At 38.4% G+C, this 25779-nt stretch overlaps 1 protein-coding gene across 1 annotated transcript in view; it reads right to left on the bottom strand.

Moving 5' to 3' along the window:
- PLXDC2 (plexin domain containing 2) overlaps window positions 1-25779 on the bottom strand; it is a gene marked incomplete at both ends in the record, with an annotated part of 233776 nt that overhangs the window by 102280 nt on the left and 105717 nt on the right. Inside the window, one exon of the mRNA XM_079538477.1 lies at window positions 14027-14238. Coding sequence (XP_079394603.1) covers window positions 14027-14238 — 212 coding nt within the window. The remainder of the gene's footprint in view (window positions 1-14026; window positions 14239-25779) is intronic.

Raw genomic sequence — 25779 nt, 5'->3', positions numbered from 1 at the left:
CACTGTAAGTACAGTTTGGCCCAACTACTGAACATAGATGAAATAAGAAGCACGTCTATTCTATTGAGAAGTACAGCTTTTACAGCAGCAGATTTTCCAAGATTTTTTGTACCAACTACGAGAATTTATTGTTGTCAACCTTCGTTTGAAGGTTAATTTGAAGGGAATACTTATTATTATGGGGAAATAAATTATTTTTTACCTGAAGCAATCCTCAGTGCTGAGCTGCCATTTTACAGTAATTGTAAAGAAAATATTTTCTTACTGTTTTTATGAGGTAAATTTTCTGATGACACATTGAATATTTTCATACTCTTCTCACTACAATTAGTGTAGTATTAGAATAAGTGTTCTCATGTGTGCTGTGTGCATACATTGCTCATGAAAGCTCAGCACAGCTGAAGATTAAGCCTTCTTTACACTTTTGGTGTTCATTACTTGTCAAATTCTTACTAGACATCCATTCCATAAGTCACTCTGAAATATAGTCCAAATGTCACAAGGCTGTTTCTCAACAACTGCTCTCCCTTAACAAGTAAGGACCTCAAATATGCTAGGTGTGCTCTCACAACCTAGGAAGTATGATGTAACTGTGTGAGCTGAATGCATCTTGGAGCATAATGCAAACTGCTAGCTGGGATACTAGCCAAATGCATATGTGAAAATAACACTGAAAAAAAAAAACCATGAAACAAAGTTATCTCACACTGAGATAAGGCACCATGATTCAATGATGATGCAATCTCATTTGTGAAGGGAAAATTAACTTTGAGAGTCCCATGCTTACATATGCTCCTTAATTTAGGTTAGGAATAAGAGCTTCTGTCAAATTTATATGCAAGAATGTTTTTCTTTCAAGTAATTTTTTCAATTCCATCCAAACCGCAGACAATAATGAATGCAGTTTTACCATTTATAAGGCTGTACTTGAAACAAAGCAGTGAAAAAAACTGCTGGCATCCAGTGATGAACTCTGCTGCTGCACAACGCTACACTGTAGAGAAACCATTAGTTTCTCTGTAAGAAAGATATCACCAGAGCAAATTATTATAGAGCACGCAGACAGACGGCAGTTAGATTTCAACAGCTTTAGTTTTGGTCACTTTCTCCCAGTCTTTCTCCCAGTCCTTGGATCCACTGAATATTACATAGCATTAAAATCATGGAATTATTAAGGTTGGAAAAGAGCCTAAGATCACCTAGTCCAGTCATCCACACATCCCCACCATGCCCACTAACCATGTCCCTCAGTGCCATATTCATGTGTTTCTTGAACACCTCCAGGGACAGTGACTTCACCACCTCCTTGGGCAGCCCGACTGCTCTTTCTGAATAGCTCACACAACACTTAACTTATCACTGTATTTACTTTAAAAGTTAAATAATGGGCTTTGACCAGAAAAATAAAATAAAATTCAAGGACATTAATCTTCAAATATTTGGAAATAGATGTTATGAATTGTTGCTAATTGAAGACAATTAGACTGCATGTCTAAGAACAGGCAACTGTTCAAGTATTCTAAGTATTGAAATGGAATTGTCAGATTTCCATTGAGGCAACACATCAATGAAGGAACTCTGAAGCCATCAGGAATATGAAGTTAAGACTTTATAGGTGCTTAATTTTGTCAGTGAAAAAAGAGGAACTGGTGTATGATTTTAAAAAAAAATTAATATTGCCCAATTATTGCTAAAATTGCAGACTATGCGTACTTTTTAATGAAATTAAAGTGCTTCTTTTTTTCTGCTCCAAAAATCAGTAGTGAGGAAATTCATCATCAAACAGTGTGTTCATAAAGTTGACTTTAATTCTGATGTTATGAGCATTTATAGAGGAATAGCTTATGAAATTAATCTGTAATTGTCTAATTATGTTTTCTAAAAGTTGTATTTGCACAATAAATTGGAAACTCTGGAAGGAGAAAAAAGGTAATTATGTATTAAAAATAGAACATTTTTCAGGGAGAGAACAAAGAAAATAAAATATAGATTGGGAAATTTAGCAAGAGGAAATGAGTTAGCAATTTCAAGTATTTCCCTAATGAAGAAAAGTAGACCTAGTAATTCATTTCATGGTAGAAAAAAAAAAAAAAAAAAACAAGAAACACCTTTCCTATTAAAACAAGCCAGCAGCAAGATAATCCTACAAGCAGACAACAAAACCAGTTTCCTCAACTGGTTATTTGTACCCAGCCTCACTCAGCACTAGTTATTTCCTTACTTCCTCTCTGTATCATAGCCTATAACAACAGTAAAATAAAGCCATAATTAATTGCTGAACATTTTTGAATTTTTAATAGAAAATTGATCTTATCATTCTGCATGTTATTAGTAGCCATCAGACAAAAACAGTGCAAGAGAGCAGCATGGAAATGACACCTGATGTTGGACTCTAGAATCATAGACTGTTTTGGGTTGGAAGGGACCTTTAAGATCTTCTAGTTCCAACCCCTCTGCTATTGGGAGGGTTACCTCCCTCTAGACCAAACTGCTCAAAGCTCCATCCAGCCCAGCCTTGAATGTTTCCTTGAATGTTGATGGGCATCCACAACCTCTCTGGGCAGACTGCTCCAGTCTCCAACCACCCTTGCAGTAAAGAATTTCTTCTTGATTTCTAGTCTAAATCTAACCTCTTCCAATTTAGAACCAATTCCCCTCACCCTGTTGATGCATGCCCTTATAAAAAGTCCCTTCCCAGCTTTCCTGTAGGCCCCCCTTCAAGTACTGGAAGCACTATAAGGTCTCCTTAGAGCCTCTCTTCTGTAGGCTGAAGAACCCCAGTTCTCTCAGCCTGTCCTCATAGCTGGGGTGCTCCAGCCCTCTGATCACCTTCGTAGCCCTCCTCTGGACCGTCACCAACAGCTCCGTCTCCTTCTTGTGTGGAGGGCCCCAAAACTAGATGCTGCACTCCAGGTGGGATCTCACGAGAGCAGAGCAGAAGGGCAGAATCACCTCCCTCAACCTGCTTGTCACCCTTCTCTTGGTGCAGCCCAGGGTACAGTTAGCTTTCCGGGCTGCAAGAGCACACTGCCAGCTCATGTTGAGTCTTTTTTCAATTGACACTCTCAAATATTTCTCCTCAGGGCTGCTCTCAGGCCACTCTCTGCCCAACCTCTACCTTTGGGGATTGAAAAAGATACATGTGCATGTTCAGCATTACCCAGCACTACAGCCGTTAGCAAGAGAAATGAGGGAGCATGGGAAAAGACTTTCGATGCAGAGATGAGGTCCTAATAGAAAGATTAAGGTCACAGAAAATGAGGAAAAACAACACTTAACATGCTGCTTTCATTTAACTGCATTTTAACACAAGAGCATGCAATTATAGTTGTAACATAGCAGTGATAAAATTTTAAAGATTTATAAGATCAGACACTTCCTGACCCTTCAAAAAGTAAAAGCACTAATTTCACAAGATAGGAGGCACACAAACTACTGCGCGGAAATCTTGTAGAGAATGTATATATAGTGGCTGCTGTCTAAAGAGCATGATTATTATGAGGAGTTCTCCGATGCTCAAAAATTTCCTTTAGTAAGTGCTTTGTATCAAGGATAACCTCTGCTGGTCAGTTTCTTAACAAAAACATTTGTTCTATATGCATCTCAGGAAATACAGAATTTACAAGACTGCCTCATTGTTTCCCCTACATAACCTACATCATCCACATCAACAGCCAGTAACTTGAAGACAGCCTGTAAACTTTACCACTGATTACATAAGCCTTTGCAAAACCCACTTTGAACATCCTATCTATTTTGAATGCCATGTCTAATGAATGAGAAGAGCACATTCTAAAATAAGAGGAAATCCTCTATTTGCATACATTGGCATTAAGGACTTCATCTCACACTGTATTCTCTAAGAATACACCATATGATTTCTCCACAAAGTACTAGAATTCCACTCACGTATGTGTTGGAGTCCTCAAATAATGGGATTTTCAGAGGAGGCTGAGTCCTAGAACCTCACAGATTTGCATCTGGAGGCTGTTTCTGTAAACACTCAATGATGCCATCAGCTGGGCTCAAAAACAAGACCTGAGCTCATGACTTCTACCCTTTTGTATGCATATGAATTTCTATGGTTCTGCATCAACTTGGAGTTTTAGTGCCAAGGATTTTAAAGTGCACTTCCCTGTTGGAGTGTCTGACAGCGCCTATAATGAAGAATCACATATGCTGACAGACAGCCTGGCAAAGAAGGAAGCCATAAACCTGCTATTAATCCAAAAAGCCATTTAATCTTACTGGCTTTGTGAAGAGTCAGCTTGGAGCCATTGCCTTTTTCATGATATTCAGCTGCTTCTGAAAGGAAGCTTCCTTTTTAGGGATGGCTAGAAAACTGTCAGCCTATTTAGCAGTCTAATAAAGCTCCTTGGAATGTCTTGTCATGAGAGACAAGCTTCAAAAGAGCAAAAGTTTCACCAACATCTTTCTTAAAGAAAAAATAAAAAAAGAGCAAGTAGCTCACTAAAAAATTACAGTAATGTTAATTACGCAGTTTTGTTTCTGATTTGTTGGAGCAGGACTTCGAGTATTTCTCGCAGTAAGCCTTCGACTGCTATGTGCCACCCCCTCTACTAAAAAGAAAATACATGGAAGACATTTTAATAAAATTATTATGAAAACACTTAGCAGCAAATTGATTTTATCGTGATTATTAAACGTCAGGGTTTTTTTTTCATTTTAAATGTGTAAGTGACATTTATAAAATTGAAACTCTATAAATGATTGTAAATGTAACAAAAAACTAAATCCTAGGCCTACACTACATCATATCTATTCTGAATCTACCCTCTACCACTTTAAAACCAATTTCCCCTTTTCCTTTCTAAAAAGTCTGTTCCCAGCTTTCCTGTAGACACCCTTCAGGTACTGGAAGGCTGCTTATAAGGTCTCCTTGAAGCCTTCTCTTTTCTAGGCTGAAGATTTCCAGCTCCCTCAGCCTGCCCTTATAGTGGAGGGGGTGCAAATGCCGTGACATACATACAGCCTCATCTGAACCATCTGTACAGTATTTATTTTATCCTCATGATACAGCATAAATTTGGTTTAACAGCATTCTGTACTTTGTTTCATTTTTCTTTTTTTCTTTTGGATCCAGATATTGAAGCATCACATAAGAAGAGAAGATGGCAAACTTAAATCAGGAAATACAGTGTTAAAGCTCTGGGCAATTAAATTAATAGCAGAAGCTGTAGTTTTAAGCTGACCAAGACTTTCTGTAGGTCAGTTCAGGAAGCTGCCTCCACACTTATTTGGGTGCTGTTATTCCTGAACAGTTAATGACACATTTCAGGGATCTGCCAGGGATCACAGCTGAAATCATAAAGCAGTAGGCTGTAAGAATAAGTTATGACTGATAGATATCGAGTTGATACAAACAGGAATGCTCGTTTACTAAAGCAGCAGCTTTTCTTCCTGTAAAACTCAGGGAAAGATGGCCAAAGTAAGGATAAAGCCTAATTTGAAACTTCCACCTCACTCATGACTCTGTCAAAACCATGCTGTTCAGATATCAGCATGTCCATTCTAGAGCCTGGGTGCTTAAGAATGATCTGTACTACCATGGCTTCTCTAGAGATCATCATATTTAAACAGATTGCAACCAAAACTACAAGTCAATCACTTTCTAAATTAACTCCCACATATAATATTATTGAATCTTTAATTACTAAAACATAGAGCTCAGTGAAATCCACAATGAACATGCCAAATTTAATTCACAGCTTAGAGAGGAAGATAGAGATGAAAAATTATGAAGTCGTTGCTCAGATTTCTACTGCTCTATGGAAACCAGACTCTGTCAGTTTAGGTCTCTTTTCAGCTCATCAGAGTTTAGAGCAAAACAAACCCCAAACGCTGCCTGTAACGACCAGGGCTGAGATGCAACTTCTAAGCACAGGAACCAATGCCATGCAAGTCTGTAAGACATGGTTCAACACATTTAGGAGACCTGTATTCTACACATGAGGAAAGAAAACATCCAGCATAACCTTTCTGCCAAAAAGCTAGGCAACTGGATTTCATCTTAAGTCCCCATGGTCTCTCTCACATTTTTAAATTTTTATCTATTTCTGTATTTGCTATATCTCTTGTGAATGGATATAGCCAAGTTGAACATGGTCAGAAAGGAAGTGACTGGAGTGGCCTACCCAATGTACACAGTCCCACCTAACACTCATCTTCACTCATCACTCAAAAAAAACCTGTTTTTTGCTTGCATCAAAAACAGTGTTGCAAGCAGGAGCAGAGAGGTGATTGTTCCCCTATATTCAGCACTAGTGAGGCCGCACCTCGAGTACTGTGCCCAGTTTTGGGCCCCTCACTGCAAGAAAGATATTGAGGCCCTGGAACGTGTTCAGAGGAGGGCAACAAAGCTGGTGAGGGGTCTGGAACACAGGCCATATGAGGAGAGGCTGAAGGAGCTGGGAATGTTCAGCCTGGAGAAGAGGAGGCTCAGGGGAGACCTCATTGCTCTCTATAACTTCCTGAAGGGAGGTTGTAGTGAGCTGGGGGTCGGCCTCTTCTCTCGTGTCATTAGTGATAGGACCAGGGGGAATGGTTTCAAGCTACGCCAGGGGAGATTCAGGCTGGACATGAGGAAGTATTACTTTTCAGAAAGGGTGGTCAGGCACTGGAATGGACTGCCCAGGGAGGTGGTGGAGTCACCGAGCCTGGGGGTGTTCAAGGAAAGACTGGATGTTGTGTTGAGGGACATGGTTTAGTGGGAGCTATTGGGAATAGGTGAACGGTTGGACTGGATGATCTCTTAGGTCTTTTCCAACCTTGGTGATTCTATGATTCTATGATTCTATCTTCCATTAGCTGAAGATATTTTCAGCCAACTTCTGCAAGCAAGGGCTGTGATATGCATGACTGGAAGAATTAATTCAGAAAAAAAAAGTAGGTCTGTTGCCGATACCTCTCATAGCTTTTCAGTCATGAGTTCAGTGATTTTGGAGTAATTGTAATATGTTTTTAGGAACATGAAGAGGGAAACAGAAATGCGAAGTAATACCATCAAGAAAATTCAAAGGCAGATTCCATTAAATTCCAAATCCCCTGTATCCTTCCTTACTGTAAAAATTCATTATCATCAGTACGTTAAACGCCTCACATGCCAACATAGCTAAGCATGTGGAAATGAACGAAAGATTACCATGGAGAATTGTGAATTCCCTTACTTAGGAGTAAGGAAAACTCATTTTTAATTTCTTTCCTCCTCCCTCTCCCTCCATGGAAGTTTAAAAGAAAAAGAGAACAATTGTTCCCTCAAGTCTTAACCTTTTCATTTTTCAGATATATTTGAGTTAGCAGTAGAATTATCATTCCTTTAGATTTAGAAACATGGAACTACCAATATGATCATTTCTTCAGCACTTTTTGCAGGGTTGATAATGAATTCAAGTCCATCTAAAGACCATCACTATGCAAGTGTCACAATTGCTTTGATTTAAGCAAGCAATTAATAAATTCAATACAAAAAGATATATTACATTTTTGTCCAGTTTACCCTTTTGCAACTGACAGGAAATGAGACAGTGACATATGGGTCTGCTGGCTAGCTAGGAAGTATGACATCACTGGCAGAAAATTCAGCTGGACAAGCGGGGGGAAAAAAAAGTAAATTAATGATGATCCCAGATTCTAATTCTAGTTGCAAGTGACATACTGTTTGTTCTCACTTAGTAAGAGGACTAGGATGTTTAATGTATTGAATCAGTGAGAGTAGAAGATTGGTTGTTTCATTTCACCTGTACAGATTCCAGAAAAATTCACTTCCTAGCTTTTTTTTTTTAGTAGATATTAAAAATAATCATTGAAGTACTGGATGTAGCAATAATTCATAGAAACTTGCACCTAAGAATATAACCTGAAGCAGCTTCATTTGAGAATGTGCAAGTGTCTCCTGAAACCACATGAAGATGTCAAAAATATTTTTTTTTCCCCTCTCAATTTGAGGAAAAGGAGGATATTATGTTGAGAACAAAATGACATATTCCTAAAAATTACCTTGTTAGTTGGAATAATTTCTCGAAAATTTTGAATGAGAACATTTTAAAATGGCAACTGAATCCTCAATAGCAACAAACTCTTCTGAGCAGAGTATAATAGAAGCTTTTTAGAAACACTAATAGACAATCATAGCTAGATAGACAATCTTTAACCATTTAAAGAGTGTATTCTAGGTTTCAGAATTAAGTATGAAAACTAAATAAAATGGTTTTTATTTTCAGGGTTGTCTGCTACGTAGAAAAGCCAACAGATATCTATGATTGTTTCACTAAATTCCAGCATATTCCAAGATTCCTGTAGTACATCGTAAATTTCTATTTTAATCTTTCAGTTCTCATTGTGAAAAAAAATAACATGGCATTGATTTAAAGGTGCAGTGCCAAGAAGTCACAAGAGCAGCAGTACTTTCTTAGACCAGACATACTTTATGAATTTCCATGGAAACTACAGATAAAAAGAGCACAACAACACTACTTGATAGAGAAAATTCTCAGCTACAAAACACATTTTTCCAGCAGTCACCACCATCAGCTATGCATTTTCACCAGCAATGAACAAGAGCCTGTATGCATATATTCATAAAAAATAAAGTGCACCAGTGCACTTTATAAAGTACAGAAGGTGACTCCCTGTCACCACTGCTGAAATGCACCACCCACTGCCTCACTGTGCTCACATCCACTGTTTGAACTCCATAAGCATTCAGTAAGCATTGATGAATGTCAACAGGTGTAATTTTCACCGCATGGAGGAATTCAGTGACAGACTACGGTCCCATCCACACTTCCACGTGACGCCATTTTGTCAGACTGCCCCACTGCTGCCATCTGTCACATAACAAAACGTAATGGGATATTGGTGAGAAGGTTCAACCTCTGTTGCCATACCACTGACATTCACCTCTGACATTGTGGGCCAACATAATAAAATAGGAAGCATTAGTTAGGAAGCCCTGGCTTCACTGGTCTTTATTTCTAATTCCTTCAGCCACAAATGGCTCTAAAATATTGTGATGGGGAAAAAAATAAATACATATATTATATATACACATATATGTGTATATATATACAGTTACATATATATATATGCATATACTATATATATATATATATATATATATATATACACACAATCATATATGTACAATTATATGTATATATAAACAAACATATAGAAGCAAGATAGAGGTGGGCTTGGCCAAACTAGCAGCTCACTGTGCAATCACAATACTGCTTAGTTTTAAGGCTACACACAGTTGCGCACAAACAAGTTTTTCTACTTTTAATGCAGTGCATTGGAGCAGTAATTCCAGGAACACCTTATCATTTGTTCAGCTGAGTGGAATTTAATCCTAACCATTATTTTTTTCCTTGCTCAGACTTGCAGTAAGAATAGAGCAGTGAGTATGCTAACACCACTGCCAGTAGATGAGAACAATTGCTCTCAAATCCCAGGGGTTGTCAAACTCAATCCCTTCTGCTGTTTTTGCCAGTCAGAACCAGACATCTTCACTGCTGTCAAGGGACTGGGACTGATAAGGGAAAAGCCTCTTTTTGGACAGTAACTCCTGGAGAAAATGCAAAGTTCAGCAGAAGTGTGCTGCCAGAAAGAAATCCACTAGAGTTCTGACAGACAAGACGCTTTCCAGGTCTAAATTACAAGGATTGCTAAAAACATACATTCCAAACAACATCTAGAGAAACTAAAGAAAGGAGAAAAAGAAGAGAGCCCTCAGTTAGCATCAACTCTATTTTAGTTAAAAGCAGTACACAAAAGAAGAGATATCAGTCATATCCATAGGAATATCTTTCCTACCAAAAAACTATGCTCATTTTGCGAAACAGCAATAATTTCTATCATCACAAGTATTATGGTCAGGGATGGGACCAAGCAATTTTTCTAGAAATTATTTATAAAGTCTGTGCTTGGAGCTGCTTTGATGGGAATACCTGGGAAACAAGATAAAAAAATTATAAATGCTGGAGAATAATTTCTGTACAGAGCTCTTACATAATGTCTCATCACCACTTAGAAAATGATACATATTTTAGACTTTGAAAAATATGCTATATTTTGTGTGATGCATAATTATATATTAAAGCACTATTAAGCCCCTCTGTTCAGTGCCCTATGGTCATTCCTACATTAGAGAGCACTGTGACCAAAAAAAAAAAAAAAAAAAAAAAAAAAAAAAAAAAAAAAGTCATTTGCTCAGGTTTTAGGAATCTGACATCCACACTGGATGCATTTCAGAGATCAGCTCCCTTTCTAGTAAGAGAGGAACAAGAACTTCTGCTACCTGCTTTCATTACCTTTGGATGACTTCAGTGCTTTGGGTATTAATACAAAAGTCAAAACGTGACCATGAATCTAACTAGAAGCATTAGCATTGTTAAAATAGAGTCAATTACTTAATAACCATGCTTTTATGAGAACAGGTGAAAAAAAAAGAATATTTGTCCTAGTTTTCTCCTTGTTTGAAAGAAGATATGTCAAACTAGACATATTTATTGAGACCTATTTTCATGCTCATTACTTTTCCAAGGACATACAGTGATTGCAACAACAAATCCTACCCTACCCATTGCATTTCCTGGGCTTGTTTACCATAAATAAAAGGCACTTCTGAATTTTCTGAGCACACTAAAAAAGAGGTAATCTACTCAGCAAACAAGCAAAAACAAAAACAAACCTAACCAACCCTGATTCCTAAGATTGGAAAGCAGAGTCCCAAAATAGATTGGAAGGGGGAAAACAAAAAAACAAAACAGCAGTAATCAATTCGTATTTCTCCTATACAAGCCTTATCCAGAGAAGCTCCCACTTTTGAAGAGAAACACTCTGAAGTTTTCATTTGCCACAGGGCCAAGAAGCCGATCTGGGTGCACTGCATCACCAGAGTACTGCATTTTCAGGGTTCACTCTTCTGTAAATTTGGACTGCTGACAATGTATTCCCCACGCATTTAAATGCCATCTACTTCAGGGATTTCTATAGGGCTGTAGCATTTGTGTCCATTTGTACAAGACGGTATCTCACCCTTTTCCACACTTATTAAGGTCTCACTCATTCATTCTTATATTATGTAGTAAAAATGCAAACATTAAAATATGTACTGACCTTGGCCCCAGAAAGCAGATGGGACCAACCTCTATCCTTGGGAAATTCTTTTAGATTTAAAACATTCTCATCTCTAACTGGAACATTATTAAAAATCCTATTAAACTAAGAGGAAGAAGTGCTTTCATAATCTCATACCATTTGCTAATGTGTTTATGATATCCATTTGCTATAAATTAATCTTACCTTATTATCTCCAGCTCACTGTCAACTCTTCAGAAGATACCACACATGCCATACACACAGAAGATCTACTCCACAGCAGAAAGGTGTTCCTCCCACCCCTTGCCTTTTTCTTTGCCAGTTTTGGTTTGGGTTGCCACCACTCTCCACCTCGGGCCCATGCAATTCCTATCCCTCCAACAACAGGACAGATCTCTGAGAAGGTTCCATCACCTCCTTCTGAGGGCCACGTCCATTTCCAATGGTTCTGCACATAAGATGACTATATCCAATGCTTCAGCTTATCTCTGCAATATTTTTCAACTTCCAGAGAGTCTGGTTCAAGAGAACATCTTATTCAAGAAAACATCTGATGTATTAGTTCGTATGAGTTCCTGAATAACACTGTCAAACAAATGAAAGAGGACAAACAAAGCTGAGAAGGGTGACAGTGAATGTTTCTGGCATCCCTAGTGGTTGCACTGTTCGGGCTTTCAGACCAGAGTAACAGCATAAGACAATTTGACCACTATTATCCTTCAGGATGGGGGCAGGTCCACCCTGCAGATACATGATTAAACTGATTAAAAATGCACTTTCTTGAGGCTGCTCTTGGAGGTCTGAAGTTCATATTCCATTGATCTTAATATAATTTATGGATTAGGGAGATTTGGAGTGGTGCCATTCTAAAGGAAAAACAAAAGTAAAATAAATCTCACTGCCCTAAATCAAGAAAATCTAATGGACAAGAGCTATCATGCACATAGATGGATTCTATCATTTGCCACATGGTGGCTGTATGGATTTGATCACACAGGAAACATTCTGAGTTATTTTTAAATAGAGCGCAGAATTAATTGCCATTAAAAAAAATAAATAAAAAGCAAAATCTGGGTAGAAAGTAAATTCATCAGTAGAAGGAAGAATATAACAAAAACAAAAATTAAAAGATACGTTCATTACTGATCAGGCTTCCAGTGGAAGATTCTTCCATACATGCAGGGAAAGTCCATACAATAATTCAGAGATAAACAGCACATGTGATAAAGAAATGTAATAGCACTGCAGTGTTATTAAATATGAGTGGCAAGCAGTACTCATTCTATGGATTTTCTCCCACAAGACATGCAACACATGCAGAAGAGGAGTTTAAAAAAAAAAATAATAATAATGAATATGCTTTCCAGCATGCATTTCCAGTTCCTAAGCTGCAGAACACTGCAACACTTCTACTGTGAATTCTGGTCATACACTTTACCTCTTCTGTAAAGGTAGGCACCAATTTTCTCTCTCTCTCTCTTTTTTTTTTTTTTTTTTTTTAAAAAAAAAAGCGAGCCTGTGTGTTTTAGTGGGGATTTTACAAAAGGATCCAATAATGTGCAAGAACATAATTGAGTTATTTTACGGTGCTAGAAAGACTAGAATAAGAAAGGGAAATAGGGGAGCACAGAATCTGAATTTAATAAACTCAGTAGGGATAGTGTACTTTTGAGGATAAGACTCTGCAGTGCCATTAATCAGGTAGGAAACGTAGCTACAGAAAACATCATTCAATATACATCCATTTTCAAGCATTCATTTTTCCCCAAAACATTGCCAAATGCAAGTATCAGGGAGGCAGCTCTGACTCATTTCATGCTGTAGGAGCATGGAAGTCAACAGACTGGATACACAAGTGACAATGCATAGAGGTCTACCTCTGAGCCATGGAAAGGTCAGCTACACAAACATTCCTGTAACCAAGACACCATACTTTATGTGCTAAAATAATTAGAAACTGGATTGAACTCTTTTGTGCTGGAGTGAGCTGCTACAAGTATGGCTAGATGGTGGGGAATGAGGCAAAATAAACAAATCATTTTAAATCAAATAAAAAACAAAAAAACAAAAAACCACAAAACATTGAAAAATGAGTTATTATTTTGACTCATTGTTATCTCTACAGACAAGTTTTATATTGCATTTCTTATTGTGTAAGTTTATGATCTTAAACCTAAAAACTGTTGTTTGAGAATGCGCTCCTCAACAGTAGAGAAAAAAAAAAAGCACTGAAGCTTTGCAAGCAAAGATAGAAAATCTTAAGTATTGTCTATTACAAGCTGTATTTTATTGATAAACACAATATTTTATTAATTAGAGACCAACCAAATCTAGTACTTAAAAAAAATGCGTACTAATACAATACTTATTTACAGCTTTATCTGTAAGATAAGTAGAATTTACACAAATCTTTGTAGCTAGATATGTTTAGCACCAATTGAAAACAACAGTGGATCTGAAGTTATTCATAGACAACTTCCACTGTACCTACAGTTCTCTGAACTGAGAACACCTTTAAAGACCCAACTGACTTTCAAGGAGATTTACATAATATCTATGAAAAATGGAGGAACTTTTAAAATTTCTATTTTATTTTATATATATTGTTTCCTTTTCCAGTTAAGTAGAAAGCACTGCTACAACAGAGTACTTTCCATAACTAGTTTCCACAGAGACAGACATCTTCAAGAGACTCTCCACAGAAACCAGAAGAGAGGTCCTCCAATCTCAAAGCAGGAGGAAAAACAGATTCCCACATGCTTGCAGGGACAGACACACAATCACAAGGCTATATTCAACCGCTAAGGCATGAATGTATTGAAGAACTCACCTTTTTTTATTTATTTCCTCCCCTCCCCCCCTTTCAAAAATAACAAATTAAATAAAAAGTGAAATGAATTTGTACCTCGATCTGAGTGGCATTCTCATGTCCCTCTTCTAGCAGCAGATCTGTGAAACCACCCGGCTCAGAAGAATCCTGCCCCATGCTGGCTCTGTTAGTGCTGACTGATTTAAGAGACTCTGAGTGCCTTCTCCACCTGTGGCTATTTACATATGCATCCACTTGCACGTTTTTCTCCACTCCAGGGAAGCTCTGAACAACTTGATAAAGCACACCTGTGTGAGAAACAAAACAAAACAAGGTTATAAATCAGCTGGGACTATCTTTTACTGATCATAGTCTAAAACATAGTAATATTAAATTTTTTAAAAAATGCTTTGAAACTACTCTGTTGAATAGCCAATTATATCTCTGATGAACCAACAAAACCATAACAGTCAGAGAATAAGCAGCATATTCTGCTTCAGAAAAATATAATAATTTGGACTAAGTTTTGTAGGCTCCTCTAACCATCCCATGTGTTTTATCTTCCTGCCTATTTTAAGTCTGGGAAAAGTTTTCCATGTTACATTTTTTGACTTTAACATTTGTCTACCTATAGCTGTCACTTTCCAAAATGAAACAAATGTAAGAAAAATTAACATCTAATCAAAAGGAGTCCAAAAATAAAGGAGACTGAGAAACACTGAAGTTGTGTATCAACTTAGCCTCTGCTGCTAATTTTATGTGGAAATAGCTTGGAAGTCATGGTGATAGCCAGCCAAATAAACATTCTGAGAGGCATGAAATTCCCATGAACGTCTGTCCCTGTTTAGAAATAAAGCTGCGCAACTGATAAATGTGAATGGTGTGTGAAGGTTGCAGGCACTCACTACAACCCCTGTAAAGCACCAGTGGAGATGGGTGGTGTGCTTTATATATTCCTTATGCACTTTATTCACATTGTTCACAACTTTTTCATGCCAGTATAACTACCAAAAAAATCCATAAATTCTTAAGTAGTTTCCAATTCTCCCAACCCAACTAGTTTCTGTTAATTGATTTCAGCTACAGTGAGTACAGTAAGGCTCCAGTAATTTATCACACTTAGCACTAAAAATCAAACGTGCTTTTCATATTGCCTTGTATGCATTGGGCCACAGAGGAGAAGCAGAGGACTGCTCTATTTTGCATTTTCCAGGAATAAGTGGAACTTGTTCTAAGAGCAGTGCTTGGAGGTTCCAAATGAAATGTTAGCTGCAAACTAGAAGTCACAAAGAGTAAAATAAAATGAGTACAGATGAAGAAATACACTGGAAAATAGTTCATTTGCAGTAGCAATCTGCTCCTTCTGTTTGGCAGAAGCTTCTGAGCAACAGACACTACTTCCAAGTTCCATACTAACTATCAAATATGCTGTCTGGACACAAAAGACACAGAAAAATAGAAAACTACCTACCAAAGATATAATAAATACCATTTTCCTACATCATAGATTGTTTAGGAATCAGTACTACAGGAGAATCTTAGAGTCATAGAATGATTTGGATTGGAAAGATTGGAAAGACCCTAAGGGTCATCTAGTCCAAAACCCTTGTCTGTAGTGACACCTACATGCTGCCAAAGCTCACAAACATCACCCACATCAGAGCAGGACGTTCTGTTTTTAGCATTACCACTCCAAAAAAGGAAACTTTATTTAAGTGCACAAAGACATTGCTTTTAAATCAGTTTCTGGGGTCAAAGGAAATGGTAAATATCAACATTATAAGGAGAAATGGATGCAGTCAAACAGCGGAGACAAGACCAGCCCAGCCCTAACTGTACAACCCCTCTTCTGTTTCTCAAAGCTCTGACAGGGTTCCATAAGTATATAAGGAAACTCCCACCAGCAATTCTCTCATTCAAAGTTAAGCATGTTTATGTGAATTGCTGGATACAGATCTTGATTGGTGACAAGTGATTGGAATAATCCCCGCACCCTGCCCCAAAGTCTATCAGTTGTTGTCCTTAACAGACCAGAAAGAGTTTACAGTACAGAAAAAAATCTCCATAAGAATTTAAGCTCCAGTGATCCTTTCTTTCTTCCTATCTAATTGGCCAAAAATCTAATATACTCATTTCCTAAGTTATTTAATCACTCTCAACTGCATGCTATTGTAGGACTGTGTCACTTAGAGAACTCAGAATTTAACAGACAGACAAAATAAGCAATCTCTAGCTAGAAGTTTCCTTACACCCTGAGTAATCAAGCTTGTTTTCCTTTAATTGGTGGCTCTTCAAAACGCGTTTTCTTGAATTTCTTAAAAGGCTTAGAAGACTTGTCTTCAACAAATTGCTACTTTGCTGCCTGCTTCATCAAGCAATCAGCTGCCAGATGCAGAGGGACAGCTCTACAGATGAACTCGATCACTCCTCTGCTGTCTTCATCAGCATCTATTCAAAGCTGCCCTCCCTGCTCCAACTTAGAAGAAGTTGCCACAATGCTACAGGGATAGGGATGCCCACAAGCTAGCAAATTGAAAAGAATCCGATAGAGTTGCAGATACATGCCTTCTATCTGAGATGCAGAACACCAAAGGCTTGATCCATGGAAGTAACATTTACCACCCACCACAGCTGTATTAAGACATCTCAACACCCACTGCAATGACCAAGGTGCATTAGATACATACAAATGACTTCCTGGACTATAGTCCAATATCTGCAGAACCCCATTTTCTTCCTCTGAATCACCCTTCCTCCACTAAACCTACATTCAGAAAGAAAGAGGCAAAGACACATCTACCTTCATTTTGCATTCCCACTGCAGCCCTTTTTTTTTTTTTTTTTTTTATGGTCAACAACTAATATGTTGAGGTAATTATCTAAATTAGAAAACAAAAAATACTGAAGTTACAGGAGGTCTTTAAATCCCTTTCACCTCAGGCTGAGTCTTGCCTGCAAAGGAAGGGATTATAATTTGTTTTACCAAATCCTGAATAAAAATGAATATGACTTCTAAGCTGTAAGGTTTTGTAACATAACAAACTACTTTCTAAAATAGTAAAAATACAGTGCTGGAGAGAAAAATAAAATTAGCACATCAGGGTACTTCTAGTGGCTTGCCAAATCTACATTTTTATCTCCTAACTGTTCATGATTTTTTTTTTTTTTTTTTTTTTTTTTTAATACAGTACAATTGCATCATGGCACCTGCAAAATTTGCTATGGGTTATTCCATATAGGAGAAAACTTTGATCTCATCAGTGCATAGTTTTTTTTTTCCTCTTTCAACTAATTTAATTACATGATTTTTTTCTCTTGAAATATAGAAAATGTTCTAAATCATACTGTTAGCATACTACTACTTTAATAAATATTACTTCACGCCTACTAACCATATCAACATCAAGATGCTTTGCATTGATCTAACTGTATCCAAAATGCACTATATACTTCTAAATCTAATAACAGAAAGTATTAAAAGCATGATCTGATAAACATCTTCAGTTTACAGCCAGTAACTTCGGTATTTGTGAAAGCTTCTACCAGTTTTACCCCTAGATGTGATTAATGGACCTGGACTGACAGAGTGGAGATGCTCAAGCTATAACCGGAGGTAAAATCTGGATGTGTTTTAAAAGAGTGAAGACAGAAACTTACTGTAGACCACCTCCTTCACAAAGCATTTTCTGCAAACTACCGGGGATAAAAAGAAAGAGTCGATGGGCCTGGCAAGACCCTTTCTGATCCAGCATGGCTCCTGAGGCTTGACATACCTCTAATATTGAGAAAATGATAAATAAGATACATATATTTTAAAGTGAGTCAAACGGGGTGTTTTCTATTCCTTTCAAGTAATTTTAATTGAAATAAATAATATATATACATTCTCAGATAATTGATAGATCAAATAAATTTTCAGATTCTAAATGCAGGCAGCTCATGAAGGAAAAGCATTCAGAAACCTAAAATTGTAATCCTTTACAAGTTAGAACTATTTTATGTTTCTGGTTGAAACCTCTGTGTAACTAATAAATCACATAAAAGGCACTTTGGAGGAAATGTACCAAAGTATTATGCTCTTATCTTTGAGATCTCAGAGCTCGCACTAATTAACACTGAAGGAGAGCATATCATTCAAATCATTTGGTAAGCAGCCAAAGGCTGTAGTATCTGATTAATAATGAAATTATAATATTGGCAAACCTAGATGAGTGGGAGCTTGTTCAGCCTGTAAGAGCAGAGACTCAGAACTGAAATAAGCCTTCAAGCCTATTAAAATTGGAACCACAGTTTTCAACATGGCCTACTATGCTTTTGCATTAATAACAGCAGTTATGTTTTCTAGTTCTGTGCAAATACCTGTGCCATGGTATACAGAGTGACACTGTACCACAGCAATTTAGAAGCAGTGAAAATAGACTTTATAATGGGTGTAATTAAGTTGGTCTCTTGACCTGGTCCTTCAACAATTTTCCCAGAAGTTTTCATAAAATTAGCAATGCAAGTAATTATGCCTGCAGATCATTCCTCCTTGACTTAAGTTAGAGTTAGCTCTGGATGGACCTAGTGCAGAATTAATTAGAAAGTAATCTTGGTAAAGGAAGTGGAGGTAGAATTACAGACAGACTCACTTCTGCTCACATCTAAAGCCAGGGCTTCAAGTTTCCCTCTGTACACACAGACAGAGAAAGACATTTAACAGATTTTGACATCTACTGCCTAAACCACTATGTTAAACCACTATGTGCTCAGCATGTCTTTTTTTTTTTTTTTTTTTTTTTTTACTAACTTTACTTGTAGGTTAATTTAGCAGTCTAACCTGACAGAGAACACATAACAGAAACCTTTATCTTCTTGTACATCAGGACCTGCCTATTGAAGTAGTGCAGTTAGTCTGAGGTTATTGACAGGAAGACAGGAAGATGTGCCTACATTAGAAAAATACCCAGAACTGCTCAATAGTTATAGTATTAACATAAATCAATGCTGAAAGTCAACAAATGAGTAGTAGAGGAGTTTGTCTACTACAATATTGTGATTCCTGAATGCAGTTCTTACAGATCAGCTAAGTGGATTTTTCTTATAAAAAGATCTTCTAATAAGTAAGTAAGTACCCAGCCATGGTGGAGACAGAGGGTCTCTGCTTTGCACCTGTCTGGTGACAGAAATGTCACCAAAGAGGAAAGAACCTCTATTTTGAAACAAAAAAAAGTCAAGTAGGTAAATAATTTACCCCTAATCCCCTCATTGCCCATATTCAAATTTTTTTTTTTCCCCCTTCCATGAGGTTAAACAGAGATTTCTGGGTTGTTTCAGTACATCAGAATTTCAGGATTGCATTTCTAAAACAGGTGTTAATTACATTTCATGATTGCACATATTTAGGCCAGCTCTGCAATTTGACTAATTTCATAAATGCACCATAATCAACAAGAATTTTTTTCTTTGGAAGCCCAGAAATACATGTTGAAACCTTTACTCAACAGATTGTGTACAAGATATAGTGTCATCTTTCTAAATCTGCCACAACTCAAATGCTAGCTAAATCAAATATCAAATGCACAAATTTATTTATCAAGGAACAGAAAATGCCACCATACTTCTTTAGCTTAAGTAATTTTTTATACCGTGTCTCATGAATCTTTATTTCAACTGCAACCATTAGAAAAGATGAGAAACCATCAAATTTCAGTGGAAGTTAGGGTCAGGAAGTTGGGCTTCATGGAACCCGTGAAAAAAATCAATAGTATGCTATAAAAGCCTATCAGCTACTGTTGCTGGAAAAGGATCAGGGAACCTAATCTCATTGTACAATGCACAACAGGAACAGCTTCTCAAACTGAAAAATAGGAAAGTAAAAAGTTTTCTCTTTACTTTAGTAAGGAGCATCTTAACTCCTTTTTGTGTAATTTCTGCCATAACTCTCTGTTTCCCCTCATCTAGTTTTGGTTATTGCTATACAAACAATTTATTTTATTTTATTTTTTATTGCTAGCCTTCAACCTTTTTTCATCTGGAGATTCCTATAAATGTCTTAGTACAGCTGTAGATTTAAGCTTACTCAAAGGAATACTTCTAGTTATTACTTTCCTGCCCTCCTTTCCAGCACACAGTTTTGCATTACAGAAGGGACTGTCGTAATCCCACCTGAAAAGAAGATAACAGGTCCCTCTGCTTCCACCGAACAGTGCTGGGATTCTTCACTCTACATTTTACTTTCAGCTATTGACAATCAACATAATTAAAATCACTTAATATTTGCTTACACTATGGGAAAGTTTCATATCCACATTCCCATTAGCATTCCAAATTGGTAATATAGACACCCAAATGAACTTAGATGGATATCTATCACATATTAAATTCACACATAAGACAAAAAGAAGCATATTTGTATGTTTTTTGCTTTCCTGGCACACAACTCAAAATAATTAAACTGTATTTTCTTGTGGGTTATCAAACTCAAGCACAGAAAAACAGGGTTTGTGTCCAAATCTCACTATGTCACAAACTCTCAAGAAGTCACAAAATTATCTGTATAAAAAGCAAGAAAAGCTTAAGAATTCAACAAGAACAAAAAAATGTCCTGATAAGGAGAAATCTAAGAGAAATTGAGATGACTCTACAATATTCTATTTATATGTAAATTCTTGTTTTTCCAATCTAGATTCAAGGGTTTTCCTGAGAATACTAATTCTACTTTATTTAAATATAACAGCTACAAGTGTTTACAGGCTTTTTTTCCTGTAGTCAATAAATGGATTGCAGCACAATTGCCAACATCAGACTCAAGCATTTAGTGCGGTCATCAATACATTCATCTCACAGTTCCCATTTGGAGGCATCTTTATTTTGGAGAAAAGCTAAGGATGCCAGCACCATGGTGAGTCAGCTTCTCTTCACGATTCAGGCTTAACTAGGATAAGTAAGAAATCCACTTGGCTAGAAGGCATGCATCAATGTGCATATGCTTGTAGCTAATAAAATGGAGTAAAAAAAGTTAGACTGACAATTTTGCAATCAGATCATTAAGTCTAACTTCTGTCTCTGGGCAATAGAGAAAAGCATACAAAAATGACAGACTCATTCATAATTTGAACTGCAGCATATGTCTGGAACTCTTTTTGCATGAGCTGCCCTGGCAGAAGGCAACAAATATCTCAGATATGTCAGACAATTTTTGTTTGGCTAATTTATGCTGTTCCTAGCAGGCAGAGCAAGTGCAACTTTGGTAGAAGACTTATCTTCATTTTTAGCCTCAGCAACAGTTAAGATAGATGCAAACCTGGTCCTTGAAAAACAGATTAGGAGAAGCAGTGCTTGTCTTTTCATAGCGTGCAAAGAGCAGCAATCCCAGGGACACCACTCTGGCCAAGACGATGTCTATGAGCTCACAGCTGGCCTGTTGTGCTCATACTCATACTGCAACAGCATCAGGAGGATAGCGTGGCTTTGTCAGGCTGACCTGGAGTCAGGCACAGGGATAGATATCAGTCTTCACACCAAAGGTAACTTCACTGAGTTCAGCAGCACAAGCAAAGAAGGCATATAGATAGGAAAACAAAGCTCAAATATCAATGTGATGGAGCTATCCTAACATACACTTGTGCACAACATGATTGCGCAGACAGATTAAAATCTGAGCAACCTGACAGAATGGAAAAGATAAGAAAAGTGGCATAATTCTTCACCCAGTACAACACTGACAGACACGTATAAATCAGGGTTTCCCTACCTTTCCATGTCAGGAGTGCCTAACTGACTGTCGGACTCTTTTCAGTAGTGAGTGGAGATAGGACAAGGGGAAACGGCCGGAAACTGCAGCATAGGAAGTTCTGCTCAAATGTGAGCAAGAACTTCTTTACAGTGAGGGTGACGGAGTGCTGGTACAGGCTGCCCAGGGAGGTGGTGGAGTCTCCTTCTCTGGAGATGTTCAAGACCTGCCTGGATGCCTACCTGTGTGACCTGGTGTAGGGAACCTGCTTTGGCAGTGGGGTTGGAGTCGATGATCTCTGGAGATCTTTTGCCAGATTTAATTCCTGGAATTAAATCTGGCAAAGGGGATAAAGGATAATAAAAAAGGTTTTTTCAAGTACATTAACAGTAAAAGGAAGACTAGGGAGAATGTGGCTCCCCTGCTAAGTGACGGGGGTGTTCTGGTAACGGGGGATGCTGAGAAGGCGGAGATACTGAATGCCTTCTTTGCTTCTGTCTTCAGTGAAAAAGCTCCCCCTCGGGAATCTGAGACCCTGGAGATTAGTGAGAGGATCTGGGGAATGGAAGACCCCCCTTCTGTCAGGGAAGAGGTGGTCCGGGAGCGCCAGGCAACATCAATGTTCAGAAATCCATGGGACCCGATGGGATTCATCCACGGGTGCTGAAGGAGCTGGCAGAGGTGATTGCTGAACCGCTTTCGGTCATCTTTGAGAAGTCTTGGAAGACGGGGGAGGTGCCTGAAGACTGGAAGATAGCCAACGTCACCCCAGTCTTCAAAAAAGGCAAGAAGGAAGACCCAGGCAATTATAGGCCAGTCAGCCTCACCTCTGTCCCTGGAAAGGTGATGGAACAGCTTGTACTGGCTGTCATCTCCAGACAACTGGAAGAAGAGGAGGTTATCAGGAGTAGTCAGCACGGGTTCACAAGGGGGAGGTCGTGCTTGACCAACCTGGTAGCCTTCTGTGATGTTGTCTCTGGCTGGGTGGATAGGGGGAGAGCAGTGGATGTAGTCTACCTTGATTTCAGCAAGGCATTTGATACTGTCCCCCATGACGTCCTTATAACAAAGCTGAGGAAGTGTGGGATAGATGAGTGGACAGTGAGGTGGGTTGAGAACTGGCTGACTGGCAGAGCGCAGAGGGTCGTTGTTGGTGGTGCAGAGTCCGGTTGGAGGCCTGTAACTAGCGGTGTTCCTCAGGGGCCTGTGCTGGGTCCGGTCTTGTTCAACATCTTCATCAATGACCTTGATGAGGGGATAATGGCCACCCTCAGCAAGTTTGCCGATGATACGAAGTTGGGAGGATTGGCTGACACGCCTGAAGGCTGTGTTGCCATTCAGCAAGACCTGGATAGGCTGGAGAGCTGGGCAGAAAAAAACCGGATGAGGTTTAATAAAAGCAAGTGTAGAGTCTTGCATCTGGGGAGGAATAATTCCATGCACCAGTACAGGTTGGGGGATGAGCTGCTGGAGGGGAGCTCTGCGGAAAGGGACCTGGGTGTCCTGGTGGACGACAGGTTGGCCATGAGCCAGCAGTGTGCCCTTGTGGCCAAAAAGGCCAATGGCTTACTGGGGTGCATTAAAAAGAGCGTGGCCAGCAGGTCAAAGGAGGTGATCCTCCCCCTCTACTCTGCCCTGGTAAGACCTCATCTGGAGTACTGCGTCCAGTTCTGGGCTCCCCAGTACAAAAAAGACAGGGATCTCTTGGAAAGAGTCCAGCGGAGAGCCACGAAGATGGTGAAGGGCCTGGAGCATCTCCCCTATGAGGAAAGGCTGAGTGAACTGGGTCTGTTCAGCCTTGAGAAAAGGAGACTGAGAGGGGACCTGATCCTGGTCTATAAATATCTAAGGTGTGGGGGGCAGAATGGCGAGGCCGGACTCTTTTCAGTGGTGAGTGGAGACAGGACAAGGGGAAATGGCCAGAAACTGGAGCATAGGAAGTTCCGCACAAACATGCGCAAGAACTTCTTTACAGTGAGGGTGACGGAGCACTGGAACAGGCTGCCCAGGGAGGTGGTGGAGTCTCCTTCTCTGGAGATGTTCAAGACCTGCCTGGATGCCTACCTGTGCTACGTGGTGTAGGGAACCTGCTTTGGCAGGGGGGTTGGACTCGATGATCTCAGGAGGTCCCTTCCAACCCCTACAGTTCTGTGATTCTGTGATTCTGTGAGGTCCCTTCCAACCCCTACAATTCCGTGATTCTGACCGTAATTACTTTGTTAACCACGTTTTTTTCTTTTTTCTGCAAACTGCGACAAACTCTTAAGTTGCTTAGTTGTTCCTAATTTGTTCCTTACTGAGCCTGTGGCACTGGCCAAAACACAGCCCGTGTAAAATGTGTAGCTGCTCAGAATGCGAGTAAACCTGAACATCTTCAAATGAGGCAGATCATGCAATGCAGCCCTGGAGTGACTGGAACATGAAACATTTCTCCTGCTGTGCCCTCAGTTCTCTTGGCCTCCCTCTCAGTGGTAGAAAGGAAGCGGTTTGTGGAAAAAGTTGTTTCACAGGGCACAGGATTTGGAAAGCAGGAAAACGAACAAACAATCACAGTTGCACAGAAACATGTAGTGGGGAATGCAATAGTATCTGACATAAAAACTGCAGAAAAGCATTGCATGACTTTTCTTCCACTGTGGCAGTAAAGGACAGTTTTCAAAGATGGAAAGGTTAAAATTTACAGCTGTTTGTAGAGGCATTGCTCCAGCTCAGTGTTAAAACTCTCCAAGTCATTTTAGACAAAATTTAAAATATAACCTTTTTTTTTTTCCCCACTATGCATTAAATAAAGAAATTTTACATCTTCTTTCATTTTCTACACTTGAAGTTTTCCTGGACCAACAGCAATTTAGGATTTATGGAGACTATTCCAACTGCAGATAAATAGATAGATCATTTGGGGAATTAATTAACACATTTATTAAAAAGTAAAAGCTTAGTGCCAGTCCTTACTACACTGTGGTATCAAGACAGAGTTTTCATAAACGTCCTGTAGAAAGTAAAAGTAGTAAATGAACATTTAAAAAAATAGAGTTGCTTTAAAGGTCAAGAAAATTAAGATAGTCTCCCTGGGCTTATGCGGTGGGGTTACTTGCTTAGGTCAGCAGTGATTGAGAAATACATTAAGTGTTAGTACTTAAAGGTTCTCAAGATGCTTTTGACCTGATTTTCTTAGCTTTATAGATACACTGAATTATGCTTATAGTGTTTTATTCTTTAGGCTAGAGATGACACAGCCAAGAAATAACAGAGATGACTTTTTTAAAAGAAGAGCTTGAAAATTGTTTCACTTCCTCTTCTCACCCCCAAACTCACAAATACTGCTCAAAGATAAATTTCCCAATATATTTATCTAGTTCTCTCATTTTTGTATCTCTTGTTTCAAAACAATAGTAAAAAAAATAATTAAAAGAAAATATCTTGCCTTACCCATTCATCCGTATGCATTACGTATTTTTAAAAACTTCCAAAACAGTGATTTTATACAGTAAATTATCTAAAGTGGAAATCTTCAGTAACAGAGTACCAAAAATTTGGCTCTTTGTAAGACTTGCCATCAGAGAAGTCAGAACCTTTCAACTTTCCAAGAAAAAGGAGAGGAGAAATCTAAGTATTAAACATAAAAGGTGTAGAGGCTGAGTCTATAAAAGAAGCAAAATGTGCTGTAGATGCTTGGATTACTTAAGTTCTTATAGTATTGGTGCATAGTAGATCAACAAATACATCAATTTTGCTACCTGTAGGATGTGGATAAAGATACTGACTTCCTTTTAAGCATAACCAGTGTTACTGATGGCAAGTGCTGGACAACAGCTATGCTTTATTTTGTTTTCCAAATGCAACTGTTTATTTCTTCCAGACACTGTTACTGTGCAGGGGCAAACTATTTTGTGTCTTATCAAAACCAGATTAATTTTGTAACTGAAATTAAAATGCATCTAAATGCCTTCAGCTCCTTTCCAGGAAAAAAAAAAATATCTCAGCTTCATAAGGAGATCTGTGGAGGAAAACGTGTTTCTAGCACACTAATGAGAGGAAATTAGAGCTAAGACAGTTCTTAAGTTCTGGCAAAAAATCTGCATTGCTAGATTTGATGTGGGAACAAAAATAAATAAATCATACAGCAAGGAGGAAC

The sequence above is a fragment of the Tetrao urogallus genome (genome assembly GCF_951394365.1).
Source record: "Tetrao urogallus genome assembly, chromosome: 7".
Taxonomy (NCBI): domain Eukaryota; kingdom Metazoa; phylum Chordata; class Aves; order Galliformes; family Phasianidae; genus Tetrao; species Tetrao urogallus.
This window is presented reverse-complemented; position numbering and strand designations above follow the sequence as displayed.